At 54.0% G+C, this 26,235-nt stretch overlaps 1 protein-coding gene across 9 annotated transcripts in view; it reads right to left on the bottom strand.

Moving 5' to 3' along the window:
- WTIP (WT1 interacting protein) overlaps nucleotides 1–26,235 on the bottom strand; it is a 77,983-nt gene that overhangs the window by 42,062 nt on the left and 9,686 nt on the right. For 3 of the 9 annotated variants that reach the window (XM_045380933.3, XM_045380931.3, XM_045380932.3), the window contains exons 3-7: nucleotides 24,538–24,605; nucleotides 24,315–24,377; nucleotides 24,022–24,152; nucleotides 22,686–22,737; nucleotides 21,230–21,298 (exon numbers count right to left, since the gene is read on the bottom strand). In XM_045380933.3, coding sequence (XP_045236868.2) covers nucleotides 21,230–21,298; nucleotides 22,686–22,737; nucleotides 24,022–24,152; nucleotides 24,315–24,377; nucleotides 24,538–24,605 — 383 coding nt within the window. Of the gene's footprint in view, nucleotides 1–591; nucleotides 17,233–17,647; nucleotides 20,677–21,229; nucleotides 21,299–22,685; nucleotides 22,738–24,021; nucleotides 24,153–24,314; nucleotides 24,378–24,537; nucleotides 24,606–26,235 lie in introns of those variants that run through there. The other 6 variants (XR_012427432.1, XM_065536427.1, XM_045380934.3 and 3 more) reach the window with 5 other exon arrangements.

Raw genomic sequence — 26,235 nt, 5'->3', positions numbered from 1 at the left:
ACCTATGTCCCTCTATGGGGCACTTGTTTTTTGACAAAGGTGACATTGAGAAAAATGGAATAAGGGCCATCTTCTCCTAAACCAAGCTTGTCCAACCTGCAGCCCGCAGCCCCATGCAGCCCAGGACAGCTTTGAATGTGGCCCAACACAAATTTGTAAATGTTCTTAAAACATTATGAGATTTTTTTTTTTAGTTTTTTTTTTTTTTTTTTTTTTTTGCTCATCAGCTATTGTTAGAGTTAGTGTATTTTATGTGTGACCCAAAACATTTCTTCTTCCAGTGTGGCCCACAGAAGCTAAAGATTACACAACCCTGTCCTAAACAGTACTGGGACAGCAGGGAATCTATATAATTAAAAAGTAAGGGGACTGTTACCCACACCTCACACAAAAGACCATTCCTTGTGGATTAGAGACTTCAATGGACAAGGCAAAATAGTAAAGACTTTACAAGTATTTAGGTAAAAGAATAACCTTATGACCATGAGATAAGAATCATTTTTTCCAAAGGAATAAAACCATATTAAGAAATAAAAATAAGAAAGATAAGAATTGTTTTTAAGCAAAACACACAGACAACACTAAGCATAAAGGAAGCATTGATAAATTTAATTACAGTAAACTTTAAACTTCTGCTCATTAAAAATCATTAAGAGAATACAAAGCTGATCCACTGGGGAAAACATTTTCCACAAATAACCAAACAAGGGCTCTTATGAAGAAAATACAAAGAACAGCACGTTGGGAGGCCGAGGTGGGCGGATCACCTGAACTCAGAAGTTCAGGACCAGCCTGGACAACATAGCAAAACCCAGTCATTACTAAAAATAGAAAAGTCAGCCGGCGTGGTGGCCCACACCTGTAGTAGAAACTTCTCAGGAGGCTGAAACAGGAGGATCGCTTGAGCCCAAGAGACGGAGGCTACAGTGAACCGAGATCATGCAACTGTGTGCCAGCCTGGGCGGCAGAGAGAAACCCTGTCTCAAAAAAAAAAACCACAAAGAACTCCTACAAATCAACCAGAGATGGAAAAAAGAAAAGAACATGCAATATATAAATGGGAAAAAAGCCTTCTACTCACACTTCACTAAATGACCAATAAACACATAAAGAGGCCTCAACCTCATTACACCAGAAAATGCAAATGGGAACCCAATGAGATGCCCCTGGCACCTGCCTACCAGATGGTTCACTCAACACTGATGATACAAGAGTGTGGTGGTCTAGAGCGGCAGGAAATACTACAGTGTGGCTGGGGGTATGCGTTGTATAACTGCTTTAAAGGTTTCCTGTTTCCGGCGGGGCGCGGTGGCTCAAGCTTGTAATCCCAGCACTTTGGGAGGCTGAGACAGGCGGATCACAAGGTCAGGAGATCGAGACCATCCTGGCTAACATGGTGAAACCCCGTCTCTACTAAAGAAAAATACAAAAAATTAGCCTGTAGTCCCAGCTACTTGGTAGGCTGAGGCAGGAGAATGGCGTGAACCCAGGAGGCGGAGCTTGCAGTGAGCTGAGATCCGGCCACTGCACTCCAGCCTGGGCGACAGAGTGAGACTCTGCCTCAAAAAAAAAAAAAAAAAAAAAAGGTTTCCTGTTTCCTAGAATAGTCAAGAATATGAATGTCTTATCACCTAAAATTCCACACGTGGGCACAAACCCTAACAAATGTGAATTTAAAAGCCCCCTGTAGTGTTGTTTATGATAATAGAATCAGTTCACAATCATAGATTTTTAAAACATAAAGACAGCAACGTGGATTGGTATCAACAACAATGTTGAACAAAACAGGAAGATACAGGCCGGACACGGTGGCTTATGCCCGTAATTCCAGCACTTTGAGAGGCCAAGGCGGGTGGATCACGAGGTCAGGAGATCAAGACCATCCTGGCTAACACAGTGAAACCCCATCTCTACTAAAAAACACAAAAAATTAGCCAGGCGTGGTGGCAGATACCTGTAGTCCCAGCTACTTGGGAGGCTGAGGCAAGAAAATGGCATGAACCTGGGAGGTGGAGCTTGCAGTGAGCCGAGATTGCACCACTGCACTCCAGCCTGGGCAACACAGCGAGACTTTGTCTCAAAAAAAAAAAAAAAAGAAAAGAAAAGAAAAAGAAAAGCAAAGAAAGATACAGTCAGGCACAGTGGCTCATGCCTGTAATCCCAGCACTTTGGGAGGCCGAGGCGGGTGGATCACCTTAGGTCTGGAGTTCCAGACCAGGCTGGCCAACATGGTGAAACCCCATCTGTGCTAAAAATACAAAAATTAGCTGGTCATGGGGACGGGCGCCTATAATACCAGCTACACTGGGAGACTGAGGCAGAAGCCTCGCCTCACCTCACCCTACCCCTCCACCGTGGGTCTCTCTGCTATGGGACCACGCCCCACTGAGCAGGCTGTTGACCTCCAGCCCCTATCCAAAAAGTCTCATTGCCCAAAACCCTGCCCAGAACCCTAAGGTGAAGCCACAGTTGAGGGAGCCCCTCCCCTAGTGTCAACCTGGCTCCCACCTCCCAGTGCGGGAGAAAAGCAAAGTGGGTGAGCTGGGAGGAGTGCAGGCTTTGGGGACAGGCCATTCTCCAGGTGCCAGCCTGGCCGCAGGGCCAACGGTGACCGGCAGGGAACCACAGGGCTCAGTAAGCAGAGGCCACACAGGCCCCAAGGCCAGATTGCAGTGGGAGCCAGTGTGGCTAGGCCAGCAGGGGGCCTGGCTGAGGTGCCCAGAAATCCCATCAGCACCACTGGGTCCCCTGGAAGATGCTCAAGTTCCCACTGGGAATTACAGGCAGGGGATTAGAGTCAGACCTCACCTTGGACAGCAGCCCCAGCCCTGTCCTCAGCCCCAGGGACACTAGGGCACCCAGCTGTCACAAGGAAGTGGGTGGCTCAAGGCCAGGAGCCTGTGCTTTGGCTGAGGGACGCGGCTCAGGTCAGTTTGCTCCATGATTCCCCAGAGCCTACATACATGACTCCCTGGACCCTGGGCTGCACTCTGCTGCAGCCCAGTGCACCGCACGCTGCTCTGCTGTGCCAGGTTGTGTTGTGTCGAGTTGTGCTGTGTCGTGTGCTGCGTCACTGTTCCTGCAAACTCCCTGTCCGGGAGCTCTAGGGTACTGGCCTCTAAGAAACCCCAGCCCCGAGTCAGCCTCAGGCAAGGTCTGCATCTCTGCGGCCTCCATTTCCCTGGCTCAGCCTTGAAGCTCCCGCTGACCCCTCTGCCACTCACCTACCACCCATCACCCCCACTTAGAGACCAGGAAGCAGCAAGGGCCATCTCCCCCTTCTCTCCACCCTTTCTCTCCTCCCTCCATCCTCCAGGACACACAACTCCAACAGAAACCAGAAATCTTGCAAATGCCCCGACATACCCACTGACCCCAGGACACCTTCTCTCCAGGTGTTTGACACAAGGGACACCCCCACACCGGCCCCATCGTGTGCCCTGGTGGCCCCGAGGCTGCAGCACAGGATGCCTGTCTGGCTCTGGACCTGCCCAGGGCCCTGCCCTCTGCCGCCACTCACAGGACAAACCCAAACAATTGCTGTCCTCCCTCTGAAATGGTGGCCATGGGGGTGCAGGGAAGGCCTCGAGTCCTACCTGTGCCCAGCCCCCTCAGCCCCACACTCTGGCTGGCTGCATCTGCTGTCCAGACCCCTTGATCACAAGGAAGCCCAGACCACAGTGATGATAAGGGAGGCCTTTCCTAAGCCTAGAAATGGTCTAAACCTTCATGGAACTGCTGGTCCCAGTGCCAGCCAGAGTCCCAGGTGAGGCTGAGGTGGCTCAAAGTGGTGCACAGGAGATGTCTGATATCAACCCTCTCCTGGAGGTAGATGATGTCTCCAGCCTGGTGACTTCCCTGGCCTCCAGCTATCACCACCCCCAGTGTCCCTAAGGCTGAAGGTGCAAGCTTGCCCTGGCCCTAGAATAGAAAGTGCACGATCTGGTCATGTCATGCAGGTGAGGATACCTGTGTGCCAGGTAACCTCAGGCGGGCATGGTGGTGCTTGTGGGACAGTCTTGTAACCTGCAGTATGGTTGGTGGGATGGATGCTTGTGACACAGGCAGGAACTACCCCTCATGGTAGTTGAGGAACCACGTGTGTATTGGGTGGGGCTGATGGGAGTCACAGGTGTGGCTGGGCACAGGCAGGTGAGTGACAGCTACACAAACCCCACCACTGAGCATGTCCCTCCTAGGGCAAAGCAGATTAGAGCCACAGGCCCAGCCTCCTGGCCCTCTCTGCCCTCAGAGGAGCCCCCTCCCTCTAGAGAGCCCCAGCTGGCACCACCTGCAGCTGTGCGGGTGGGAGGGGGACACAGTGCTATAGGTCCGGAGACGGAAGGAAGATGGAGGGAGGGTGGCCCTCTGCTCCCAGGCCCTCTGCTCCCTGACCCTGCTGCTCAGCCCCTGCAGCCCTCCCGGAGCCCACCCTTTCAGCTGCAGTCTCCCAGGCTCTGTCCCCAGGACGAAGCTCACTCTGCCAGTGCTTCTCCACTGTAGCCGGCTTTTCCCCTTGGGGAGAGTCCTCAGATGGTGTAAAGTGGGGAAGGGTTCCCTGGCCCTGCCCCGCAGGCCTCCCCCATCTCTCCGTCTCTATCAGACACAGAGGCAGAGACAGAGGCAGCCACACACCCAGTCCCAGCCACAATCACACCCTCATATTCATATAATCACAGATCCCCACCCTACACAGTCACACACCCCAACTACAGGTGCCACCCACACACCCCACACGCTCCCGCCAGCGCATTCCACTCACACACACACAATCCCATTCTCACACACGTGCACACAAACCTTTTGCTGCACACACAACATGACAGGCCACAGAGCAGGATGAGAGTCTCAGAGCACATGGACACCCGCACCGCACAGGGACCCCCCAGGACCGGACCGCGCCCAGCCACGGGTCCCTGCCTGCACTGCAGCTGCCTGGATCCTGCACCACAGGATGGGCTGGGGGCGGTCCTGAAATCATCTGCATGCCAGGGCTCGCTCTCTCTCACAAGTGAAGTTGTTTCCACAGGCAGGTGCACGATACACACAACACGTAAGGCATTCTTGAGTTAGAGGAGATTTCCATGTATTCATTTTATCAAAGTACAATCTCTGCGGTCCTAATGATGCCAATGGCCAATGCCAGACTCAAGGTTGAGTCTGACCCTGACCTGCCTCTTGGCCTTCCCATTAGAGCCAGGAGAAAGGCAGCACGCCCAGCACTTCCACCACTGTCTCCTTAGCACGGGGGTGGAGTTTCTGGACAAGAAATCAGAGCCAGAAAAACAAGTGAGGCTTCTGAAGACCCTAATCCATAAAGCTCTACTGAGAGATGTAAAATAAAACTTCAGTGAATGGAGGAAACGCACCGGACCCTCAAAGCCAGGACTCAATATTAAAGGGTGTCAGTTCCAAATTAATACAGAATTTGAAAGCACTTCGAATCAGAATTCTAACAAGTTTTTTTTTCTTTCATAATTTGAAATAAAAGTTCTTCATCAAGAATGTGTAAGAATATTCAATCCCAAACTAGTGAACTGGAAGAAGGACATTCACAGGCAAATCACAAAAGGGAAGCCCATGGCCAATGCATGCAAAAGATGCTCATTCTCACAGCTCATCAAATGCGCACATTCAAATTATTTTCATCAAATTCATACAGACTTTGTTTTCTTACTGGCATTATCTAGGATTGGTGAGGATGCGGGAAACAGTATTTTCCTATGATGGATGGGAACACTGCTTGGCACAGATATTCTAGTAGGCAAGGTGGCCATGTGCATCCAAAGGCAGGAACACTTGGCCTGCCATTTTCACGTTCAGGTCTTGATCCTTGGTAAATAATGAAAGCCAGGCCCAAACACTTAGCTACTTTTTTTTTTTTTTTGGAGAGACGGGGTCTAATATGATTTGGCTCTGTGTCCCCACTGAAATCTCATCTTGAATTGTTCTCCCATAATCCCCACGTGTTGTGGGAGGGACCTAATGGGAAATATTCTGAATCATGGGGGCAGCTTCCCTCATATTGTTCTCATGGTAGTGAATATGTCTCACGAGATCTCATGGTTTTATTGAGGGTTTCCACTTCTGCACCTGTCATTTTCTCTTGCACCTCTCATTTTCTTTTGCCTCAGGCCATGATTCTGAGGCCTCCTAGCCATGTGGAACTGCAAGTTCCATTAAACCTCTTTTTCTTCCCAGTCACAGGTATGCCTTTATCAGCAGCATGAAAACAAACTAATACAGTAAATCAGTACAGAGAGTGGGGTGTTGCTGAAAACACACCCGAAAATGTGGAAGCAACTTTGGAACTGGGTAACAGGCAGAGGTTGGAAGAGTTTGGAGGGCTCAGAAGATACGAAAATATGGGAAAGTTTGGAACCTCCTAGAAATTTGTTTAATATTTGACAAAAAATGCTGATAGTGATATGAATACTAAGGTCCAGGCTGAGGTGGTCTCAGATGGAGATGAGGAACTTGTTGGGAACTGGAGCAAAGGTGACTCTTGTTATGTTTAAGCAAAGACACTGGTGGCATTTTGCCCCTGCCCTAGAGATTTGTGGAACTTTGAACTTGAGAGAGATGATTTAGAGTATCTGGTGAAAGAAATTTCTTTTTTTTTTTTTTGAGACGGAGTCTCGCTCTGTCGCCCAGGCTGGAGTGCAGTGGCCGGATCTCAGCTCACTGCAAGCTCCACCTCCCGGGTTCACACCATTCTCCTGCCTCAGCCTCCCGAGTAGCTGGGACTATAGGCACCTGCCACCTCGCCCGGCTAGTTTTTTGTATTTTTTAGTAGAGATGGGGTTTCACCGTGTTAGCCAGGATGGTCTCGATCTCCTGACCTCGTGATCCACCCGTCTCGGCCTCCCAAAGTGCTGGGATTACAGGCTTGAGCCACCGCGCCCGGCCTGGTGAAAGAAATTTCTAAGCAGAAAAGCATTCAAGAGGTGAGTTGGGTGCTGCTAAAAACATTCCATTTTAAAAGGGAAACAGAGCACAAAAAATTGGAAAATTTGCAGCCTGACAATGCAGTAGAAAAGAAACACCTATTTTTTGAGGAGAAATTCAAGTTGGCTGCAGAAATTTGCATAAGTAACAATGAGGGGATGTTAAACCCCAAGACAATGGGGAAAATGTCTCCACGGCATGTCATTGGTCTTCCCATCACAGACCCAGAAGCCTAGGAGGAAAAAATGGTTTTGTGGGCTGGACCCAAGGTCCCCATGCTGTGTGCAGCCTAGGGACTTGGTGCCTTGTGTCCCAACCACTCCAGTCATTGCTAAAAGGGGCCAAGGTACAGCTCAGCCCATGGTTTCAGAGGATGGAAGCCCCAAACCTTGGCAGCCTCTATGTGGTGTTGAGCCTGCAGGTGCACAGAAGTCAAGAACTGAGGTTTGGGGACCTCCACCTAGATTTCAGATGTATGGAAATGCCTGGATGCCCAGGCAAAAGTTTGCTGCAGGGGAGGGGCCCTCATGGAGAACCTCTGCTAGGGCAGTGCAGAAGGGAAATGTGGGGTCAGAGCCCCAACACAGTGTCCCTCCTGGGGCACTGCCAAGTGGAGCTGTGAGAGGAAGGCCACCATCCTCCAGACACCAGAATGGCAGATCTACTGGCAGCTTGTACCAGATGCCTGGAAAACGGGCACTCAATGCCAGCCTGTGAAAGCAGCCAGGAGGGGAGCTATACCCTACAAAGCCACAGGGGCGGAGCTGCCTAAGACTATGGGAACCCACCTTGTGCATCACCATGACCTGGATATGAGACATGGAATCAAAGGAAATCATTTTGGAGCTTCAAAATTTGACTGACCTGCTGGATTTTGGACTTGCTGGGTCCTGTAACCCCTTTGTTTTGGCCAATTTCTCCCATTTGGAATAGCTGTATTTACCCAATACCTGTACCCCCATTGTATTTACGAAGTAACTAGCTTGCTTTTGCTTGTACAGGCTCATAGGCGGAAGGGACTTGCTTTGTCTCAGATTAGACTTTAGACTGTGGACTTTTGGGTTAATGCTGAAATGAGTTAAGAATTTGGGGGACTGTTGGGAAGGCATGATTGGTTTTGAAATGTGAGGACATGAGATTTGAAGGGGCCAGGGGCAGAATGATATGATTTGGCTCCATGTCCCCACCCACATGTCCCCCATCAAATCTCATCTTGAACTGTACTCCCTTAATTCCCACATTTAGCGGGAGGGACCCAGTGGGAGATAATTTGTATCATGGGGGTGGTTTCTCCCATACTGTTCTCATGGTAGTGAATAAGTCTCACGAGATCTGATGGTTTTATCAGATCGTTTCTGCTTTTGCATCTCTGTCATTTTTCTCTTGCTGCCACCACGAAAGTGCCTTTTGCCTCCCACCATGATTCTGAGGCCTCCCCAGCCATGTGGAACTGTAAATCCAATTAAACCTCTTTTTCTTCCCAGTCTTGGGTATGTCTGTATCAGCAGCGTGAAAACAGGCTAACACAGGGTCTCGCCGTTACCCAGGCTGGAGTGCACTGGCACAGTCATAGCTCACTGCAGCCTGGAATCCTGGCCTCAAGCGCTCCTCCTGCCTCTGCCTGCCAGGTAGCTGGGACCACAGGCAGGAGCCAACCGCACCCAGCTCTAACTGCCACATTATTTGTCACCACATGATTTATAAAGCCAGGTCCAGTAGAAAAACAGATGATGTTTTACAAGAAATAAACCACTTAAATTTCCTAAATGTACCACAATGAACATATGTTGCGTTGTAGAAGAAATTTTTCACGTGGGACTGATACTTATATTTTTGAAAAGAGGGCAAGGTCCTTGCACAGAAAATGTTTATACACCACCTTGGCAGAGCGGATTTTACTGGAGGCGTCTCTCTAGATAACATCTCAATACGGATGGGGTGATGGGTGTGTCCCGGGGCCATGAGTAGCCTCCTGCAGCTCAGCGCTTCGGGCTCCTAGGAACCACCAGTCCCAGATGGCAGGGGGAGAGGCCTGGCAGGAGGGGAGGGACACAGCTGCTCCTGCATCCCTGGCTCAGCTGCTCCATACAGGGCAAGGAAGCAGCTATGGGGTTGGAGTCGGCCATCCTGGCCTCATCTCCAGGGTCCTGGCCACATAAAGTCAACACAAAGGTAACCCCAAATAAAAACATGTCCATGCAAAGGAACACAGGTCAACACACCTTTAAAAATAAAACCATAGAGGTTGCTGCTTACATAGGGTGGACTGGAACCTTCACCATGTCCCCTCCTTCTGGTGACCAAACCAAACCAAGGCTAAGGGAGTACTAAAACTTCCCACCTCACAGGCCGGGTGCAGCGGCTCACACCTACAATCCTAGCACTTTGGGAGGCTGAGGCAGGCAGATCACTTAAGGTCAGGAGTTAGAGACCAGCCTGGCCAACACGATGAAACCCCATCTCCACTAAAAATATAAAAAATTAAGCCGGGCGCGGTGGCTCACGCCTGTAATCCCAGCACTTTGGGAGGCCAAGGCGGGCAGATCACAAGGTCAGGAGATCGAGACCACGGTGAAACCCCGTCTCTACTAAAAATACAAAAAATTAGCCGGGCGCGGTTGTGGGCGCCTGTAGTCCCAGCTACTCGGGAGGCTGAGGCAGGAGAATGGCGTGAACCTGGGAGGCGGAGCTTGCAGTGAGCCGAGATCGCGCCACTGCACTCCAGCCTGGGCGACAGAGCGAGACTCCATCTCAAAAAAAAAAAAAAAAAAAAATTAGCTGAGCGTGATAGCGCGTGCCTGTAATCCCAGCTACTCGGGAGGCTGAGGCCAGAGAGTCACTTGAACCCGGGAGGCCGAGGCTGTAGTGAGCTGAGATTCTGCCACTGAACCCCAGCCTGGGTGACAAAGCAAGACTCCATCTCAGAAAAAAAAAAAAAAAAAGTCCCACCTCACACTAACAAAGAGAATGAGGAGGGATCCTTAGAGGACCTGAGATTTCAACCACATGGAGCAGGAGGAAGATGCTGTGACTGAAACGGAGCTTGGTGGGTCTCAGGGGAAGGTGCTCCAAGGTGGAGTCAAGACGGGGAAACCTATTTGCTCCTCAATCCCCTACAGAGGCTGGGAATCAGGCTCTGCTCCAGGGGATGTGTAGGACCAGGACGGGAGGCTGAGGCCATAGGATGGATTAAAATCTGTGCATCTCTTATCATCTTCAGCAGGGAGCTCGGGCTTCCTCTGTGACATAACCCGACAGCATCTGCCATCACCACCACCAGGAACAATAGCATCCGCCTAGTCCAAGTCTATAATGCAGCGGCTCACTCTCTACCCCACCCCCCAAGCAAAAGCCCATCTGCTGACAGGCACTGTCCCAGACACCAGGGCTCCCCTCCAGGTCTCCAGCTCCCTGGTGACAAGACTGACAGACAAAACTAATGGAATCTGGTACCTAGAAGAGGATGAGAAGGATCCCCATGAACCCTAGAGAAGACAAGGGGATGTGACCGGGCAGACCCTCAGGAGGCACAAGACACAGATTCAACTGGCATCCAAAGGGGACAGCCAGCAATTTTTATTTATTATTATTATTTTTTAGTTTATGTTTGTTTGTGATTGTAACATTTTCTTTTGGACATCAAACACTGCACCCAAATATGAGCCATTCATCTTAAGACAACTGCTTTTGTCCTAAGAATCCTGTTCTGATGTTTACAATTAACTCTGGACAACTTAAAACTTATTAGTGGCACTGCTGTCTAATAATCAAATATTTCATTATAGGCCAAATGCAATTATTAAACGAAAAGAGCAAATTTCCCCCCCCCCTTTCTTACCTTCAAACCAAACCAAAAAGGTAGTTTTCACATGGAAAGAGCACCTACTTCAGGGAGACTGAATTTTTAACCAGTTATATTTTTATTTAATTTAATTAATTAATTAATTTATTTATTTTTGAGATAGTGTCTAGCTCTGTTACCCAGGCTGGAGTGCAGTGGCGTGATCTCGGCTCACTGCAACCTCCGCCTCCCCGGTTCAAGCGATTCTCATGCCTCAGCCTCCCCAGTAGCTGGGACTACAGGTGCCCACCACCACACCTGGCTAGTTTTTATATTTTTAGTAGAGATGGGGTTTCACCATGTTGGCCAGGCTGGTCTGGAACTCCTGGCCACGGCCTCCCAAAGTGCTGGGATTACAGGCATGAGCCACTGTGCCTGGCTGTTAACTAGTTTTATTAAACCCTACAAGCTCTAAAACATGAGACAAGGCTTTCCAGAGTAAATGGGATGATAAAAAGGTAAAATTCCCTGGAAGTCTGTTTTCACCAACTTGCAAAAAATGAAAGAGCTGATTTCTTTCTGTTTATTCTTTAAAAGGTTCGGCCTGCACCTTCAGTACACACTGTGGAAGGACAGCCCCATAGTCACAGGGGCTGTTCAGGGACAGCGCTTCCCAGTCATCCAATCCACAGCCAGGAATCTCGACAAGCAGCAAAAGAAAAGTCACTCATCACCTACGAGACAGGATCCGTGAGAGACACAGCCAACTTCTCACCAGAAACCATGAGCGTCTGAACACACGGAGGGCACGTTCAGAGTGCAGAAGAGAAAGGGAACTAGGCTGGGCAAGCTGATGGCAGGGTGGTCCAGGAACGGGCTGGGACTCCCAGCCCCCATCTGTTCTCAGGGACAAGTCCTGGCTGAGATCCACGCAGCTCAGGAAGGTGGCGACCCCAGGCCATGGGCCTCGCTGAGGATGCCTGGAAATCTTCATCAGCCCGGCTGGCTCAGGTGGAGATGGAGGCTCCAGGACAATGTGGGATGGGAGGAGGGTGAGTAAATACCAGGCCTGGTCCTGCACCTCTCCCTGGCCTCCAGCCTGCAGCCCCCCCTATAACCCTTCCTCAGCAGGGCTGACAATGGACGGGGGCATGGATGTCCCAGGTGCTGTCAGAGAAGAGGGTGAGCCAGCTGTGTCCTGAGTGCCTGTGACAGGTCCCAGTGGCAGGAACTTCAGGTAGGGAGGAAGAGATCCCACACAGTCCTTTCACCATGGCAGGGCAGGTGTGTGACACGGACGGGTTCCCGTGCGCAGCGTGGAGGGGAGTGCGCGCTGGGTATAGGACAATGGGCGTGGCAGGTGAGGGGAGGCACAGGTGGGTGGGTGTGACAGGCACACAACCACCACTGCTGAGCACCTCCCTACAAAGTGCCAGGGGGGCCAGGTCTACCAGTCCTGAGGGTCCACAGGGGGCCTGGAATCCCTGGGGAATCCTTGGGCCCTGTGCCCTCCTGGCAGCCCTGTGACACATGCCCCAGGCCTGGAAGGGTGGCCCAGCAATGCCCTCAGGGTCGGAGAAGTGGGTGGAAGGACAGGAGCTGCGTCTACCCTCCTCCTGAGTTTCCTATGCTCTCCAGGATCCCAGGCCATCCTGGGGTATCCGGCCAGGGACTGGAGACCTGGGGAGGGCCTGGGCCTGAGACAGGTGAGTTTCTTCTGCCACCTCAGGCCTCAGCGCCCCTCCCATCTTTGAGCCCCCACCCAGGCTGGCTCCCAGAATCCCCCACCGTTCCCATGAAATGTGTGCACATGCCCCTCTCCCAGGTCCCCACCAGTCTCTAGGGTGCACGCCTACCACGGGGGGAGTGGGAGCAAAGCCTCCAGAGCTGGGCTGGGTGGAGGCTTCAGGTGGCCCTGGTGCTCCCCACTCTCCCAGACCTGTTCTTGATCCCCACCCCAAGGCTCTCCTGGGCCCCAAAGGCTGAGGCTACTCCTAACCCTACAGCCAGCAACGCCCTCACCCCTCCCGAGTGCGGCACTGGAAGTCCCTGCTGGCCTCCTGGCTAGGTGAGGGCTGCCAGACATGGAGGAGACAGGACCCCATGATCGGAAAGGGACTTCTCTCGGCCTCTGCTCATGGAGCTGGAGACCAGCCTCAGGGTGGGGCTGGGTGGGAGGGGTGAGCACAGCTGCACCCCACCCCGCTCACCCCAAACCCCAGTCACCCTCTGACCCACACTGCTCTCCACACTTCTGCCCAGCCCTGCCCAGGTCCCATATATCCTGCCCAGTGGCCCCTCCCCACCCACCCCCCAGAGCAGGTCCACTTGGGGTTGTCATGGTACCTGCAGCTCCGCAAGCTGACATCTGTGCTTCCCATCTCAGCAGGGGCAGGGAGCCCGGATGAAGAAAGAATAAGGGCAGAGGACACCCCATGCCTAAGACCCACCCACCCCGGGACCCTTCCAGAGGCCATCATAAGGCCCACACACACACAGACACACACACAATTACAGCCCACAGTCTGGTCATTTGCAGGAGGTGAACCTTCTCCATTTGAGGGTCAGGCCTCAGTGGGGTCACTGAGAACCCACCAAATCCTCCCACATCACCTGGCTTCAGGGCAGCCCGCCTGCCAGGAAGGGCGGGGAGAACCCCGGACTCTGTTGGTCTCGCTCCAGTTCAATCCCTCTCTCCCTCTCTCTCCCTGCCGCTTATCCTGTCTCCGTATCTTTCCCCCTCGTTCTCGGAGACAGCCTCCCTCTCATACAACAGGTCTCTTTCCCACTCCACCTCCCACCATGTCTCCCAATGTCTCTCATTCATTTTCTGAAATACTCAATCCCTTTCACACATGACTTTCTCCATCTCTCTCATTGATACACACACTCTCCCCCCATCCCTGCCTCTCTCTCTCTCTCTCTCTCTCTCACATACACACACACACACACACACACACAGAGGCAGACTCAGCCCTTCAGGGTCTATGCCCTGAGCTAAGCCCCGCTGAGAGGCAGGCTTGTCTGGGGATTGCAGGGAGCACTCATGCCCACATGGGATGTGCCCGTGTGGACAGCGCTTGGCCCTGTATGTACCCACTGTGGATCCTTCACTGGGCAACCAGGCTGGGCTTGGACCAGTGCAGGTGGAACTAAGCCAAGACTCTGAAGGCCAGGGCAGGGTCAGCTCCAGCCTCAGCATTCACCCTAAACCAGGCGCTGTAGAAAGGAGCATGAGCCACTAGGCGGGCCCAGGCTGGAGAGCTCACCGCCTAGCAGGGATGGATGGCAGGAGACTTGCCACTCAGACCAGGGAAGGATGACAGGGACCCCAGGCACAGGCGCAGGTGTCAGCAGAGACCACACCACTGGGGGTCCCCTAGAGCAGGTGGGGGGTGGCACCCAGGGTTGGAGGGTCACAGGCCACTGGCATGGCTTAGCCCGGTTCTCACAGGGCATCCTCCATCTCTATAACCATGGAGTCAATGTCACCACTGGGCATGAAATGGAGACGCTGCTGTTGGCAAATGAGCTTAGAGAGCCGGGGCCAAGACTTGTGGGTGTCAAGTGAGGTGTCACAACTGGGGCCTGACTTCACAGTGGCCGAGACGAGAAGGCTGAGGAGGAGGAAACCCGGGAGAGAGTGGCTCCGGCGGAGGGAACTGCAGTGCACACCTCCGGGGGAGGAAGTGGAGCGGCAGCCACCAGCCCTGGCAACGCGGGGCCCAGGGACCCAGAGAGAAAGGCAGAGTGTGGCCTAGTGAGGCCACTGCCCTTCGCTTGGCTGTCACCTTTGACAAAGCGGGTTCCTTGGGTGGGGTTGGGGGGACTCCAAGCTGTTATGACTCAGGCCAGCTGGCAGGAGCGTGCATGGTGACCGGGATGGAGCAGGGTTCACTGAGGCAACCGCATGGATGTAAGAGCAGGGTCCACCATGGCACACGCAGAGAAAGGGGAGGAGAAGGACTGGGTTGGCAACAAGGAGAAACCCGGCTCAAAGCAGGTTTGAGGGAGAAAGCGGAGAGGACGGTTCAGAGAACAGCTTTGCAACTGACCAGTTCAAAGGGAAAGCAGCCCAGGTCAAGCGCAGTAGCTCACGCCTGTAATCCCAACACTCTGGGAGGCCAAGGTGGGCTCGCTTGAGGTCAGGAGTTTGGGACCAACCTGGCCAACATGCTGAAACCCTGTCTCGACTAAAAATACAAAAAGTAAGGCCGGGCACGGGGACTCATTCCTATAATCCCAGAACTTTGGGAGGTCGAGGTGGATGGCTCGCTTGAGGCCAGGAGTTCCAGACCAGTCTGGCCAACATGGTGAAATCCTGACTCTACTAAAAGTACAAAAACTAGCCAGGCATGGTGGCGCATGCTTGTAATTCCAGCTACCTGGGAGGCTGAGGCAGGAGAATTGCTGAATGTGGGAGGCGGAGGTTGCAGTGAGCCAGGATCATGGCACTGCACTGCAGCCTGGGTGACACAGCAAGACTGTCTTAAAAAAAAAAAAAAATAGCTGGGCGTCATGGTGCACACCTGTAGTCCCAGCTACTCAGGAGGCTGAGACATGAGAATTACTTGGGACAGTTAATTGGGAGGCAGAGGTTGCAATAGGCCCAGATCGTGCCAATGCACTCCAGCCTGGGTGACAGTGCAACACTCCGTCTAAAAAATAAAATAAATATATAAATTTTAAAAAGCAGCTCAGCTCGCAGGGAAGAGACAGCCAGCATCGGAGCCTCCATATCTTGACTTTACTCTCTGGCCCCACTGGGATTACCTCCTCCAGGAAGTGGCCCCTGGTCCCGCTGAAAGCCCCACTCTGAGATGCAGCACTCTCCACGCTGTGGAAGTCCCTGGTGAAGGATCCCTGACCGTCCCTGTACTTGCCGGCTCAGTCCACCAGGAGGCGCCCGCGCCATGCCTCGGCCCTGCTGGACTCTGGGGCCGCCACTTCCCTGCGGGCGCCTCCTGGTGTTCCCTTGGGCTCGGCCTGTACAGCCCAGCTGGTTCCGGGCGCCTGGCCCAGCCCCGCGGGTGATTCACTGGCCTCGCACCTGAAGGTGGGGGAGGAAGGAGAGAGCAGCAGCCAAGAGGCGGGTCCAGGCTCTCCCAAAAGCCAGCGACTTCAGTCCAAACGTCCCCTGAACCCGCAGAGATTCCACATCAGGACCAGGCTCCCCACGTCCAGACCCCACATTCCCGTCAGTGTGTCCCAGGGAGCACGGAGGGACCGCCACACTGCATTTCATGGGGCGACTGCCCTCAACACCCCTACACACACAGAACCCCACACTACCCTAAAGTCTGAAAGGCGGACACGCAATCGAGGTTTTAGAGGAATTTATACAAAAGTCCTGAAACCACAAGGTTCTTACCACCTGAAAACCAGCTCCACGACAGACAAATTAGACACTTGTGAGTTTGCTGGAATTTGCTTTAAAAATAACAAGGCTGGTCCAAGATCTTAGAAGAAAATTATATTCTTTTAAAGAAAATGAAAATATCCTCAAGGGAAAAACTTAATTTAAGTCAAATCCTGTCCTTTTGTCTTGGAACCCCGTGCCCCGCGCGCAAACACAGGCTTTCCTGCAGTGCGGCCAGGGCGCCCCCGTCGTCGCTCCTGAGCGATACCCGGGGCTGCAGCCGCACGGGGTATTTTCCCGGGCTGAGCAGGGGAGTGGGGGGTGGGGGGCGCCAAGCTAGGAGCCCTGGAAGAGGGAGCAGGGCAGCAAGTGGGGCCGCAAACACCCATCAAAGTCCCCAGGACCAATTCCCACAGTGACCACGTGGCCACAGGCAGTGCCCTTTGCAGGCCCGCTCCCCAAGTGTGTCATTCCTCACCCCCTCCCGGGACCCCACCTAAGCCAGGCACCCTCCCACCCACCAGCAAGCACTGCGCTAGGAGACGCAGGAACACCCATGTCCCTGCCAGCCCCGCCTTCCAGACCACACCCTGCGTGGGAGCGCCCTTTGCGGGGGGTGGGGGGGTGTCCCCAGGTCCCTGAACAACGGACAGCAGCTCCCGCCCAGGAATGCAGCCGCGTCACCTCGCGCCCCTGACCAGGGCTGGGGCCCTCTCCAGCCTGGTGACCCACGGCCTACTCTGAGGCTGCAGGGTGCAGGGGGCCTCCAAGTGGAAAGCTGGTGATGGGGTGGGTGGGAGGCAGGGCCCGCAGGGAAGTGACTTGAGCAGGCACAGACGGTGAATAAATAGAAGCTTCCACGCGGGGGTCCGGCCCCTGCAGACAGCAGCTCGGTGGGAAAGTGGGATTAGAGGGAGCTCCCCCGACACTGACCGGGGCCACCCACGCAGACCCTCCCTCCACACCCACACCCACCCCGGCCCTGGGACGGGTTTTCCCCTGCTCAGAGCTCAGTGACGTGCACAGTGGGTGAGGGAACAGGCCCAGGTTGGAGGCGCCGCAGGTGGCAACGACGACACAGCAGGTGGCCCGCCAGGGGGTAGCAGCGGCGTCCCTCCTCCCCGCTCAGCTGCAGCCCGCAGTCCTAGGGAAGAACACAGCCCCCCAGCCCCAGAGTCAGCAGACAAGCGCACATCATAAGTCATGAGGCGGGACGGGGAGAACCGAAGGGCGGGGCAGAGCCGCAGGGGACCGCATAACAACATAAAGACTCTTCCGCCCGGCACAGGCGCTCACACCTGCAATCCCAGCACTTTGGGAGGCTGAGGCGGCTGGATCACCGCCTCGGTCGGAGTTCGAGACCAGCCTAGCCAACATGGTGAAACCCTGTCTCTACTAAAAACACAAAATTAGCCGAGCATAGTGGCACATGCCTGTAATCCCAGCTACTTGGGAGGCTGAGGCTGAAGAATCGCTTGAACCCGGGAGGTGGAGGTTGCAGAGAGCAGAGGGCCTGACATTGCATTCCAGCCTGAGTGACAACAGCAAAACTCTGTCTCAAAAAAAAAAAAAAAAAAGACTCTTCTTCTGCCAGAGGGGGGATAGGAAGCCCGGTGTGGAGCACTGGGGACTGGAGCTGCCTCTCAGGCATCCAAGAGGAAGTCACTGGATATAAGTCAGACTATGGGGAGAGGACTAGGCAGTCAACGTGGGTGTCAGCATAAAAACCTGATGGTTTGGGTGTGTTTTGTTTATTCGTTTGTTGTTTATTGTTTGTTTGAGACAGGGTCTCTCACTGTCGCCCAGGCTGGAATGCAGTGTCTGGATCCCAGCTCACTGCAGCCTCGAGCTCCAGGGCTCAAGTGATCCTCCCACCTCAGCCTCCTGAGTAGCTGGGACCACCGGCGCACCCCGCCACACCCTATGAATTTTGCTTATTTTTTGTAGTGATGGGGTTTCACATTGCTCAAGCTGGTCTAGAACTCCTGACCTCAAGCTATCCTTCGCCTCAGCCTCCCAAAATGCTGGGATTACAGGCATGAGCCACTGTGCCTGGCCTGTTTTTTATTAGACAAGGTCTCACTCTGTCACCCAGGCTGGAGTGCAGTGGTGCGATCTCAGCTCACTGCAGCCTCAAACTTCTGGGCTCAAGCAATCCTCCCACCTCAGCCTCCCAAGTAGCTGGGACTACAGACACGTGCCACCATGCCCGGATAATTTTTGTCCCTTCTATTTTGTAGAGATGGCATCTTGCCATGCTGATCTGGCTGATCTTGAACCCTTGGCTTCATAACCATCCTCCCACCTCAGCCTCCCAAAGTGCTGGGATTGCAGGTGTGAGCCACTGCGCCCAGCCAAACGTGATGGTTTTTAAATACAAAACAGCAGACCACCTCTTCCAGGGAGTGCAGACCACTGGAAAAGAGAAGAGGGCAAGCAGCAGAACCTTCCATGAGGAGGTAGGAAGAGAAGAGGCCTGGGCTGGGGAGATTCCAGGAGAAACGAAAGTGAAGAAAACCAAAACCCGGCAGCCCCAAGGGCAAAGTGAAGCAAGTGCAGGGAGAGGAGGGAGCGGCCCTGTGCTCCAAGCTGCTGGGGGGCCCGGAAGGAAGTGTCCACCAGTTCCCGCCACACAGGGGTCCCTGGAGCAGAGCGGAGGGAGGAATGCCACCCCCAGGTGGTCTGAAGAGGCAGTGGTGAGTAGACCTGGAGACACCAGGGGAAGCAGGGGGCTGGCTTCACGTCCCTTATCTCACTGTTTTTACCTTTGCGAGCTTGGGGCTGGAATGCTGGCAGCTTTGCCCCGTTATCCAGAGCCCCTGACACCACCACCTGGCCCGCCCTGCGTGGGGAAGGGAGCTGGACTGCCACAGTGGCACCACCCCACTCCTTTCCCTGGTCTCTCGCCTGTCCTACCACAGGCCACCGGCTGGGCCTTGCACACCAGGCCAGGGAGGAGTGCGGGGTCCCAGAGGTATCAATCCCCATCCAGCAGCCTCATCGCAGCACAGCAGCACCACCAGCCGCCTGCCCTGCTCTGACTCTCAGGGTGGACCTTTGGCTGTGCTCGGTACTGGACAATCCCCAGGCAGCACAGTCCACAGGACAGCCCAGCAGGTAGAGGGATGCGGAGGTCCTGTTAGTGCTGGAGGGGAGCCCTGGCCCCTCTGCAGACTATCTGTTCCTCGTCCTCCCTCCTGGGTCCCCTGGCACGATCAGTGCTCCCATGGGGCCACTCGCCTGCACCCAGGAGACCTTGTCACCCAAGGGGATCCCTGATTGCTACTGCAGATTCCCGCTGCCACTTGCTCTGCTCTTGCTGGGGCGCGGTCGCCGGCAGCCTCCTGGTTCTCCTGCCCAGGCCTCCTCGGCCTCCCTCTGTGGCCACTTCGCCTGTGTGTGTCCTTAAGTGGTGGTGCTCCTTGAGCTATCCTGACCCCCACTCCTTCTTTTCCAACTCACCCTGGAAGACCCCATATGCTCCCTGGCTTCAGCTGCCGTCCCTGCGTCCATCACGGGACCCTTGCTTCCCGCCAGAACAGAGGAACAGAAATTGGATTTCCCCTCCCACCTTCAACAACGAGAACAACAGGCTAAAGAGATGACAGTGACTCTCAGACCCCGGACAACAGACCAGGGAGGCCCATCATCTCTCAGAGAGGGGAAACCCAGCAGGTACACCCCACACCGCCCGACTGACCGCCTGGAGACTGCTCCGGCTGCCCAGGGGAGCCCCGTGGTCTCCTTGAGTTGAGAATCTGGGGAGGCCAAGGCAACTGGAATTCCCAGGGCCAGGATTCAGAGAAGAAGGTCTGGGGCGGTGGCTCGCGCCTGTAATCCCAGCACTTTGGGAGGCCGAGGTGGGTGGATCGCTTGAAGTCAGGAGCTTGAAACCAGCCAGCACAGCCAACGTGGTAAAACCCTGACTCTACTAAAAACACAAAAACTAGCTGGGCGCGGTGGCGGGCGCCTGTAGTCCCAACTACTCGGGAGGGTGAGGCAGGAGAATGGCTTGAACCCAGGAGGCAGAGCTTGCAGTGAGCTGAGATGGCGCCACTGCACTCCAGCCTGGGCAACAGAGTGAGACTCATTTCAAAAAAAAAGAAAAAGATTCAGAGGAGAGAGAGCGCCACACATCAGTGACCCCAAATTCCCACAGCTGTCTGCAGGGTCGTTGAACCCCCGCCCACTTACAGGTCTACTGGACATCTCCAGCTACCAAAAATGAGAGCGTCTCATCCCCTCTTCCCCCGCCCTCACTCTTTGCCGGGGTTCTCATGAATACCTCCCAATCCCCAACCCTCAACCCCCCACATCCAGACACTCACCAAATCCAGTCCTTTCTATGGCCTGACCATCACTTCCCTGAACCCCGGCCCCCAACCCTGACCCCTCCAGCTGCTCAGGGAGCACCTACCTTCACTCCCTCCCCCAATTCACTCTCTGCAGGGCAGGAAACGGATAGATAGAATGGGGTAGACGCCATAAAATAGGTGAGGCCATCGCGGTGGCTCACGTTGTGGTCCCAGCACTTCGGGAGGCCAAGGCAGGTGGATCGCTTGAGCCCAGGAGTTTACCCCATCTCTAACTGAAAATAACAAAATTAGCTGAATGTGATGGCGCAAGCCTGTGGTGGTAACCACTCAGGAGGCTGAGGTAAGAAGATAGCTTGAGCCCGGGAGGTTGAGGCTCCAGTCTGGGCAACAGAGTGAGATCTTGTTTCCAATATATATAAACAAAAAAAAAATTTTTTTTTTTGACACAGAGTCTCACTCTTGTTGCCCCAGGAGTGCAATGGCATGATCTTGGCTCACTGCAACCTCTGCCTCCTGGGTTCAAGTGATTCTCCTACCTCAGCCTCCCGAGTAGCTGGGACTACAGGCGCCTGCCACCACGCCTGGCTAATTTTTGTATTTTTAGTAGAGACAGGGTTTCACCATGTTGGCCAGGCTGGTCTCAAACTCTTGATCTCAGTTGATCCACCCACCTCGGCCTCCCAAAGTGCTGGGATTATAGGTGTGAACCACCACACCCGGCAAAACTAAAATTTTGATAAGGTGAGCCCACAGAACACCCGGAGAGGAGAGCCGCGTGGAAGGAGGCCCACCCCAGCTGCCAGCCTCCTGGGGGCCCAGGCTCACCTCACAGTGGTAACATGCCACGTGGTAGTCTCTGTCCATGGACACCACACGGATGGTTGTCTCACAGCCCTGGAGGAAGAGACGGAGTTCACACATGATGAGCATGCGGGGACTGGAGGCAAAATGCAGGAGTGTACACTTCCACATACCATGCTCCTGTCCCAGCTGAGGTGCATGCCCGCCCCAGAGAGCACAGCCACGATGCTTCTGTGGGGCGGGACAGGCACCAGCAGGTGCATACACACAGACACACATGGGCCTCAGGCATCCTCTGTGGCCACAGCCCGCAGCACACACAAAGGCCCACAAGAGGGTCATGTGGGTGTCAATGGATGTGGATATTATTTTCACCTCATTGCTTCTTTTTTTCTTTTTTCTTTTTTTTTATTGAGACAGTCTTGCTTTGTTGCCCAGGCTAGAGTGCAGTGGCGCGATCTCGGCTCACTGCCAGTTCTACCTCCCAGGTTCACGCCATTCTCCTGCCTCAGCCTCCCGAGTAGCTGGGACTATAGGCACCCGTCACCACACCTGGCTAATTTTTTCTATTTTTAGTACAGACGAGGTTTCACTGTGTTAGCCAGGATGATCTCGATCTCCTGACTTCATGATCCACCCACCTCAGCCTCCCAAAATGCTGGGATTACAGGCGTGAGCCACCGCGCCCAGTCTTTTTTTTTTTTTTTTTTTTTTTTTTTTTCAGGGATAGAGTCTCTCTCTGTTGCCCATGCTGGAGTGCAGTGGTGCAATCACGGCTCACTGCGGCCTCAAACTCCTGGGCTCAAGCAATCCTCCTGCCTTAGCCTCCCAAGTAGCTGGGACTACAGGCAGGCACAACCATACCCAGCTAATCTGTTATTTCTTTGTAGAGATGGGGTCTCACTAGGCGGCCCAGGCTGGTCTCAAACTCCTGGCTTCAAGCAATCATCCCACCTCGCCCTCCCAAAGTGCTGGATTACAGGCGTGGGCTGCTATGCCTGGCCTGTTTTCACTTCCTTGGAGTCTCAAAAGGGCACTGCCAGTCCTGCTTCGCCAGGCACACCAGCCTGGGACAGAGCCAGCACTGTGGGAAGACCCCAGGCCAGAAGAGCTGCAGCACCCACGGGGGGCTCCCACACAGACCACGTCCATCTCTCATCTGCTCCCCCAGCACCCCCACCTCAGCCTGCAGAGCTGAGAAGACCCAGGGAACAGCCCTTCCGTCAATGGAGAGTGGAGCGGAGGCTGGCAGTGGGGCAGCCAAGCAGCAGGGCCCACCACCTTCCTCCACCTCGTGCGAGGAGACAGCTGTACCCTACATGCACAAGCACGACACACACCCCTCAGTCCTGAAGGACCTGCAGAGAAGCACCTGCTCATCCCTCCCACTGTGGCCCAAGACCTGGGCTAGACCCAGGCTGGACAGGGCAGCAGCCGGCTGGGCCAGGCACCTGATCATCTCTGGGTGAGTGGCTCCTACCTGTGCAGGGAGGATAGGACGGGCACAGGAGGCGCATTTTGGTGCAAAAACCCTAGAGAGATAAAGGAAACCAGAAGTGATCAGCTGAGTGACCAGAGGCCAAGGGCACAAGGACAGGGGCACCCACAGGAATCCCCTGATGTGGCCCAAGAGGCCGTCTCTCCCTGTGAGCACACCTCGGGGCAGACAAGGAACAGCTTCCGCCGCGCCTTCCCGTACTGGCCTCTTCATTTTTTTTTTTTTAAACAGAAATGGGGTCTCGCTATATTGCCCAGGCTGGTCTCAAACTCCTGGGTTGAAGCAATCCAGGATTGCTTGGCCTCCCAAAGTGCTGGGATTACAGGCATGAGCCACCACGCCCGGTCCTGGCCTCTTATCTGACTGCCCATTTCATCTCCACCCAATCACCTCCTCCAGGATGGCTTCAGGTTCTGCTCTGCCATCCACCCCCATGTTTCCTGTGAGTTCCCTTCTCCTTAATGTCCAGGTCTGGGGCACCGCTAGCTAGGACCACTGTGAGACCCGGCTTCACTCTGAGTACCAGGGACCTCTGCCCAGGACTCCAATCCCATGCAAGGCCCTCCTCAGAACCAGAGCTCCCAGGAATAAACCTGGAGTCACAGTAGGAGGAAACAGATCGGGGATCAGACAGGCAGGAGGAGGGGGCTGCAGAGACCCCAATCCCCTGCCCCAGCCGGAAGAGGCCTGGCCTGGCAGGGGATGGAGGGGAGGAGCGGGAGAGACGGTAGATACTGCAGCCAGGAGGGTCCCCTGTGCCAGGAGTAGAGAAGCACACAGGCTACGACAGGGAGAGAAGAGGGAAGGAAAAGACAGCTGGTGGCCGGACCACCGGGAGAGGGGATGCAGGCAGAGACGGGAGAGGGGGTGCAGGCAGAGACGGGAGAGGGGGTGCAGGCAGAGACGGGAGAGGGGGTGCAGGCAGAGACGGGAGAGGGGGTGCAGGCAGAGACGGGAGAGGGGGTGCAGGCAGAGACGGGAGAGGGGGTGCAGGCAGAGACGGGAGAGGGGGTGCAGGCAGAGACGGGAGAGGGGGTGCAGGCAGAGACGGGAGAGGGGGTGCAGGCAGAGACGGGAGAGGGGGTGCAGGCAGAGATGGGAGAGGGGGTGCAGGCAGAGACGGGAGAGGGGGTGCAGGCAGAGACGGGAGAGGGGATGCAGGCAGAGGCACATGCCTTACCCAAGCCTGGGTGCACAAGGGGAGGCAGAAGGCAAAAGGCCAAGAATGAAGGGCAGTCAGTCTGGTGGGAAAAATGCTTCCAGGGGAGCCAGAGAGGACAGCCCGAGTCCCGCCTGCGCCACAGTGCCAGCCACTCACGTGTGATAGTCTCGCACGCAGTAGATGTTGTTCTCCACGTCCACGGTGAAGGGAACCCCGTCCAGGCATTCATTGCACACGGAGCACCGGAAGCAGCCTGGGTGGTAGGACTTGCCCAGGGCCTGCAGGATCTGTGGGCGGGGCAGAGGGGTCAGCGCGGGCAGGAGGCTCAGCGCCGCCCTGGGAGAGGCTCTGGCTCTGAACCCCTGGCAGGTCTGGAGCAGGGGAGAAGGTGGGGTCCTTAGATTCCACCCATGTCAGAAGGGCTCCAGGAGGCTGGGGCAGGGGCTCACCATCTCCATGATGAGATGTCCACACACGCTGCACTTGTCGGCCGTCTGCTGAAACCCGGAGTACTGGGAGGGGACACAGGATCCAGGACACGTTGTGTGACAAAGGGGCACTCGCGGCCCAGTTAACACCTGCCTCCTGGCCTCAGGTCTCCACTCGAGTCAGAATGAGGATCGCTGCCCCAGTTCCCACCCCTGGCACCGCCGGGGCACAGCTTGGACTCACCAGGAAGTCCTCCTGGCAGTACACTTTCTCGCCCACGTTGTAGAACGCCTTCCCACGGAGTCGTCTCCCTGCAAGGACAAGGGTTGAGAGGGGTCCCTGGAATGCTGAAGACCAGGGATGGAGCTGCGCTTCCAGCTCTCAGCACCCTCCTCCAACAGATGAGACACTGGGTTATGGGTGGTTTTCTAGGTTGTTGTTGTTATAATAACAAAATTTCAGAAAAAAATTAAAGAGAACATACTGTCGATAGAATTACTGCAAAAGGTTGCCAAACCAAATATATGAAGAAATATTTTACTAATGTAAATACATGTGTTGGTTAATAAACACATTCACTTTAAGATCAGTTGAACTCAGAGCAAATTTTCGAGAATGAATCTTTTTTTTTTTTTTGAGACAGAGTCTCACTGTGTTGCCCAGGCTGGAGTGCAGTGGCACGATCTTGGCTCACTGCAGCCTCCGCCTCCTGGGTTCAAGCGATTCTCCTGACTCAGTCTCCCAAGTAGCTGGGACTACAGGGGCCCACCACCACGCCCAGCTAATTTTTTGTTTTTTTTTTTCTTTTTTTTAGTAGAGACGGGGTTTCACGGTGTTATCCAGGATGGTCTCCATCTCCTGACCTCGTGACCCACCCGCCTCTGCCTCCCAAAGTGCTGGATTACAGGCGTGTGCCACCATGCCCGGCCTATCCAATGCATTTTTATATTCTAGCAACAAACAATTGGAAAATAAACTCACAAGTTTTTTTTTTTTTTTTTTTTTTTTTTTTGAGATAAGGTCTCACCGTCACCTGGGGGCTGGAGTGCAGTGGTGCAGTCATAGTTCACTGCAGCTCTGACCTCCAGGACTCAAGGCATCCACCCATCTCAGCTCCCTGACTAGCTGGGACTATAGGCACACACTACCATACCCAGCTACTTTTTCTTTTCTTTTACTTTTTTCTTTTTTTTTTTTTTTTTTTGCTATGGAGTTTAGCTCTTGTTGCCCAGGAGAGGTGGCTCACACCTGTAATCCCAGCACTGTGGGAGGCCGAGGCAGGCGGATCACGAGGTCAGGAAAGAGAGACCATCCTGACCAACATGTGAAATCCCGTCTCACTAAAAAAATACAAAAATTAGCTGGGAGTGGTGGCGCGTGCCTGTAATCCTAGCTACTCGGGAGGCTGAGGCAGGAGAATCGCTTGAACCAGGGAGACGGAGGTTGCAGTGAGCTGAGATTACACCACTACACTCCAGCCTGGCAACAGAGTGAGACTCTGTCTCAAAAAAAAAAAAAGAAAAGAAAAAAAAAAGTTATAAAACGTGCAAATAAATAAAAGATGTCTGATTAAGGCAAGGTCTGGAAGAACAGTGGGCAAATCAAGAGTGGAGATTTCTTAGGGTGGTTAGATTATAGTTCCTTTTTTTCTTTTTGTAACTTTGTCTAGGTTAAACTATAACACTTAGAGTTTATGTTGGGTGTAAAATTGTGGCCAAAAATAAATTATAGGCCAGGCGCAGTGGCTCACACCTGTATGCCCGGCACTTTGAGAAGCTGAAGTAGGCGGATCACTTGAGCTCAAGAGTTTGAGACCAGCCTGGTCAACGTGGTAAAACCCCATCTCTACTTAAAAATACAAAAAAAAAAAAAAATTAGCCGAGCATGGTGGCACATGTGCCTGTAATCCCAGCTACTCGGGAGGCTGAGGCAGGAAAATCT

The sequence above is a fragment of the Macaca fascicularis genome, chromosome 19 (assembly GCF_037993035.2).
Source record: "Macaca fascicularis isolate 582-1 chromosome 19, T2T-MFA8v1.1".
Classification (NCBI taxonomy): domain Eukaryota; kingdom Metazoa; phylum Chordata; class Mammalia; order Primates; family Cercopithecidae; genus Macaca; species Macaca fascicularis.
Note: the sequence above shows the minus strand (reverse complement) of the source record. Positions and strands in the feature narration are given on the sequence as shown.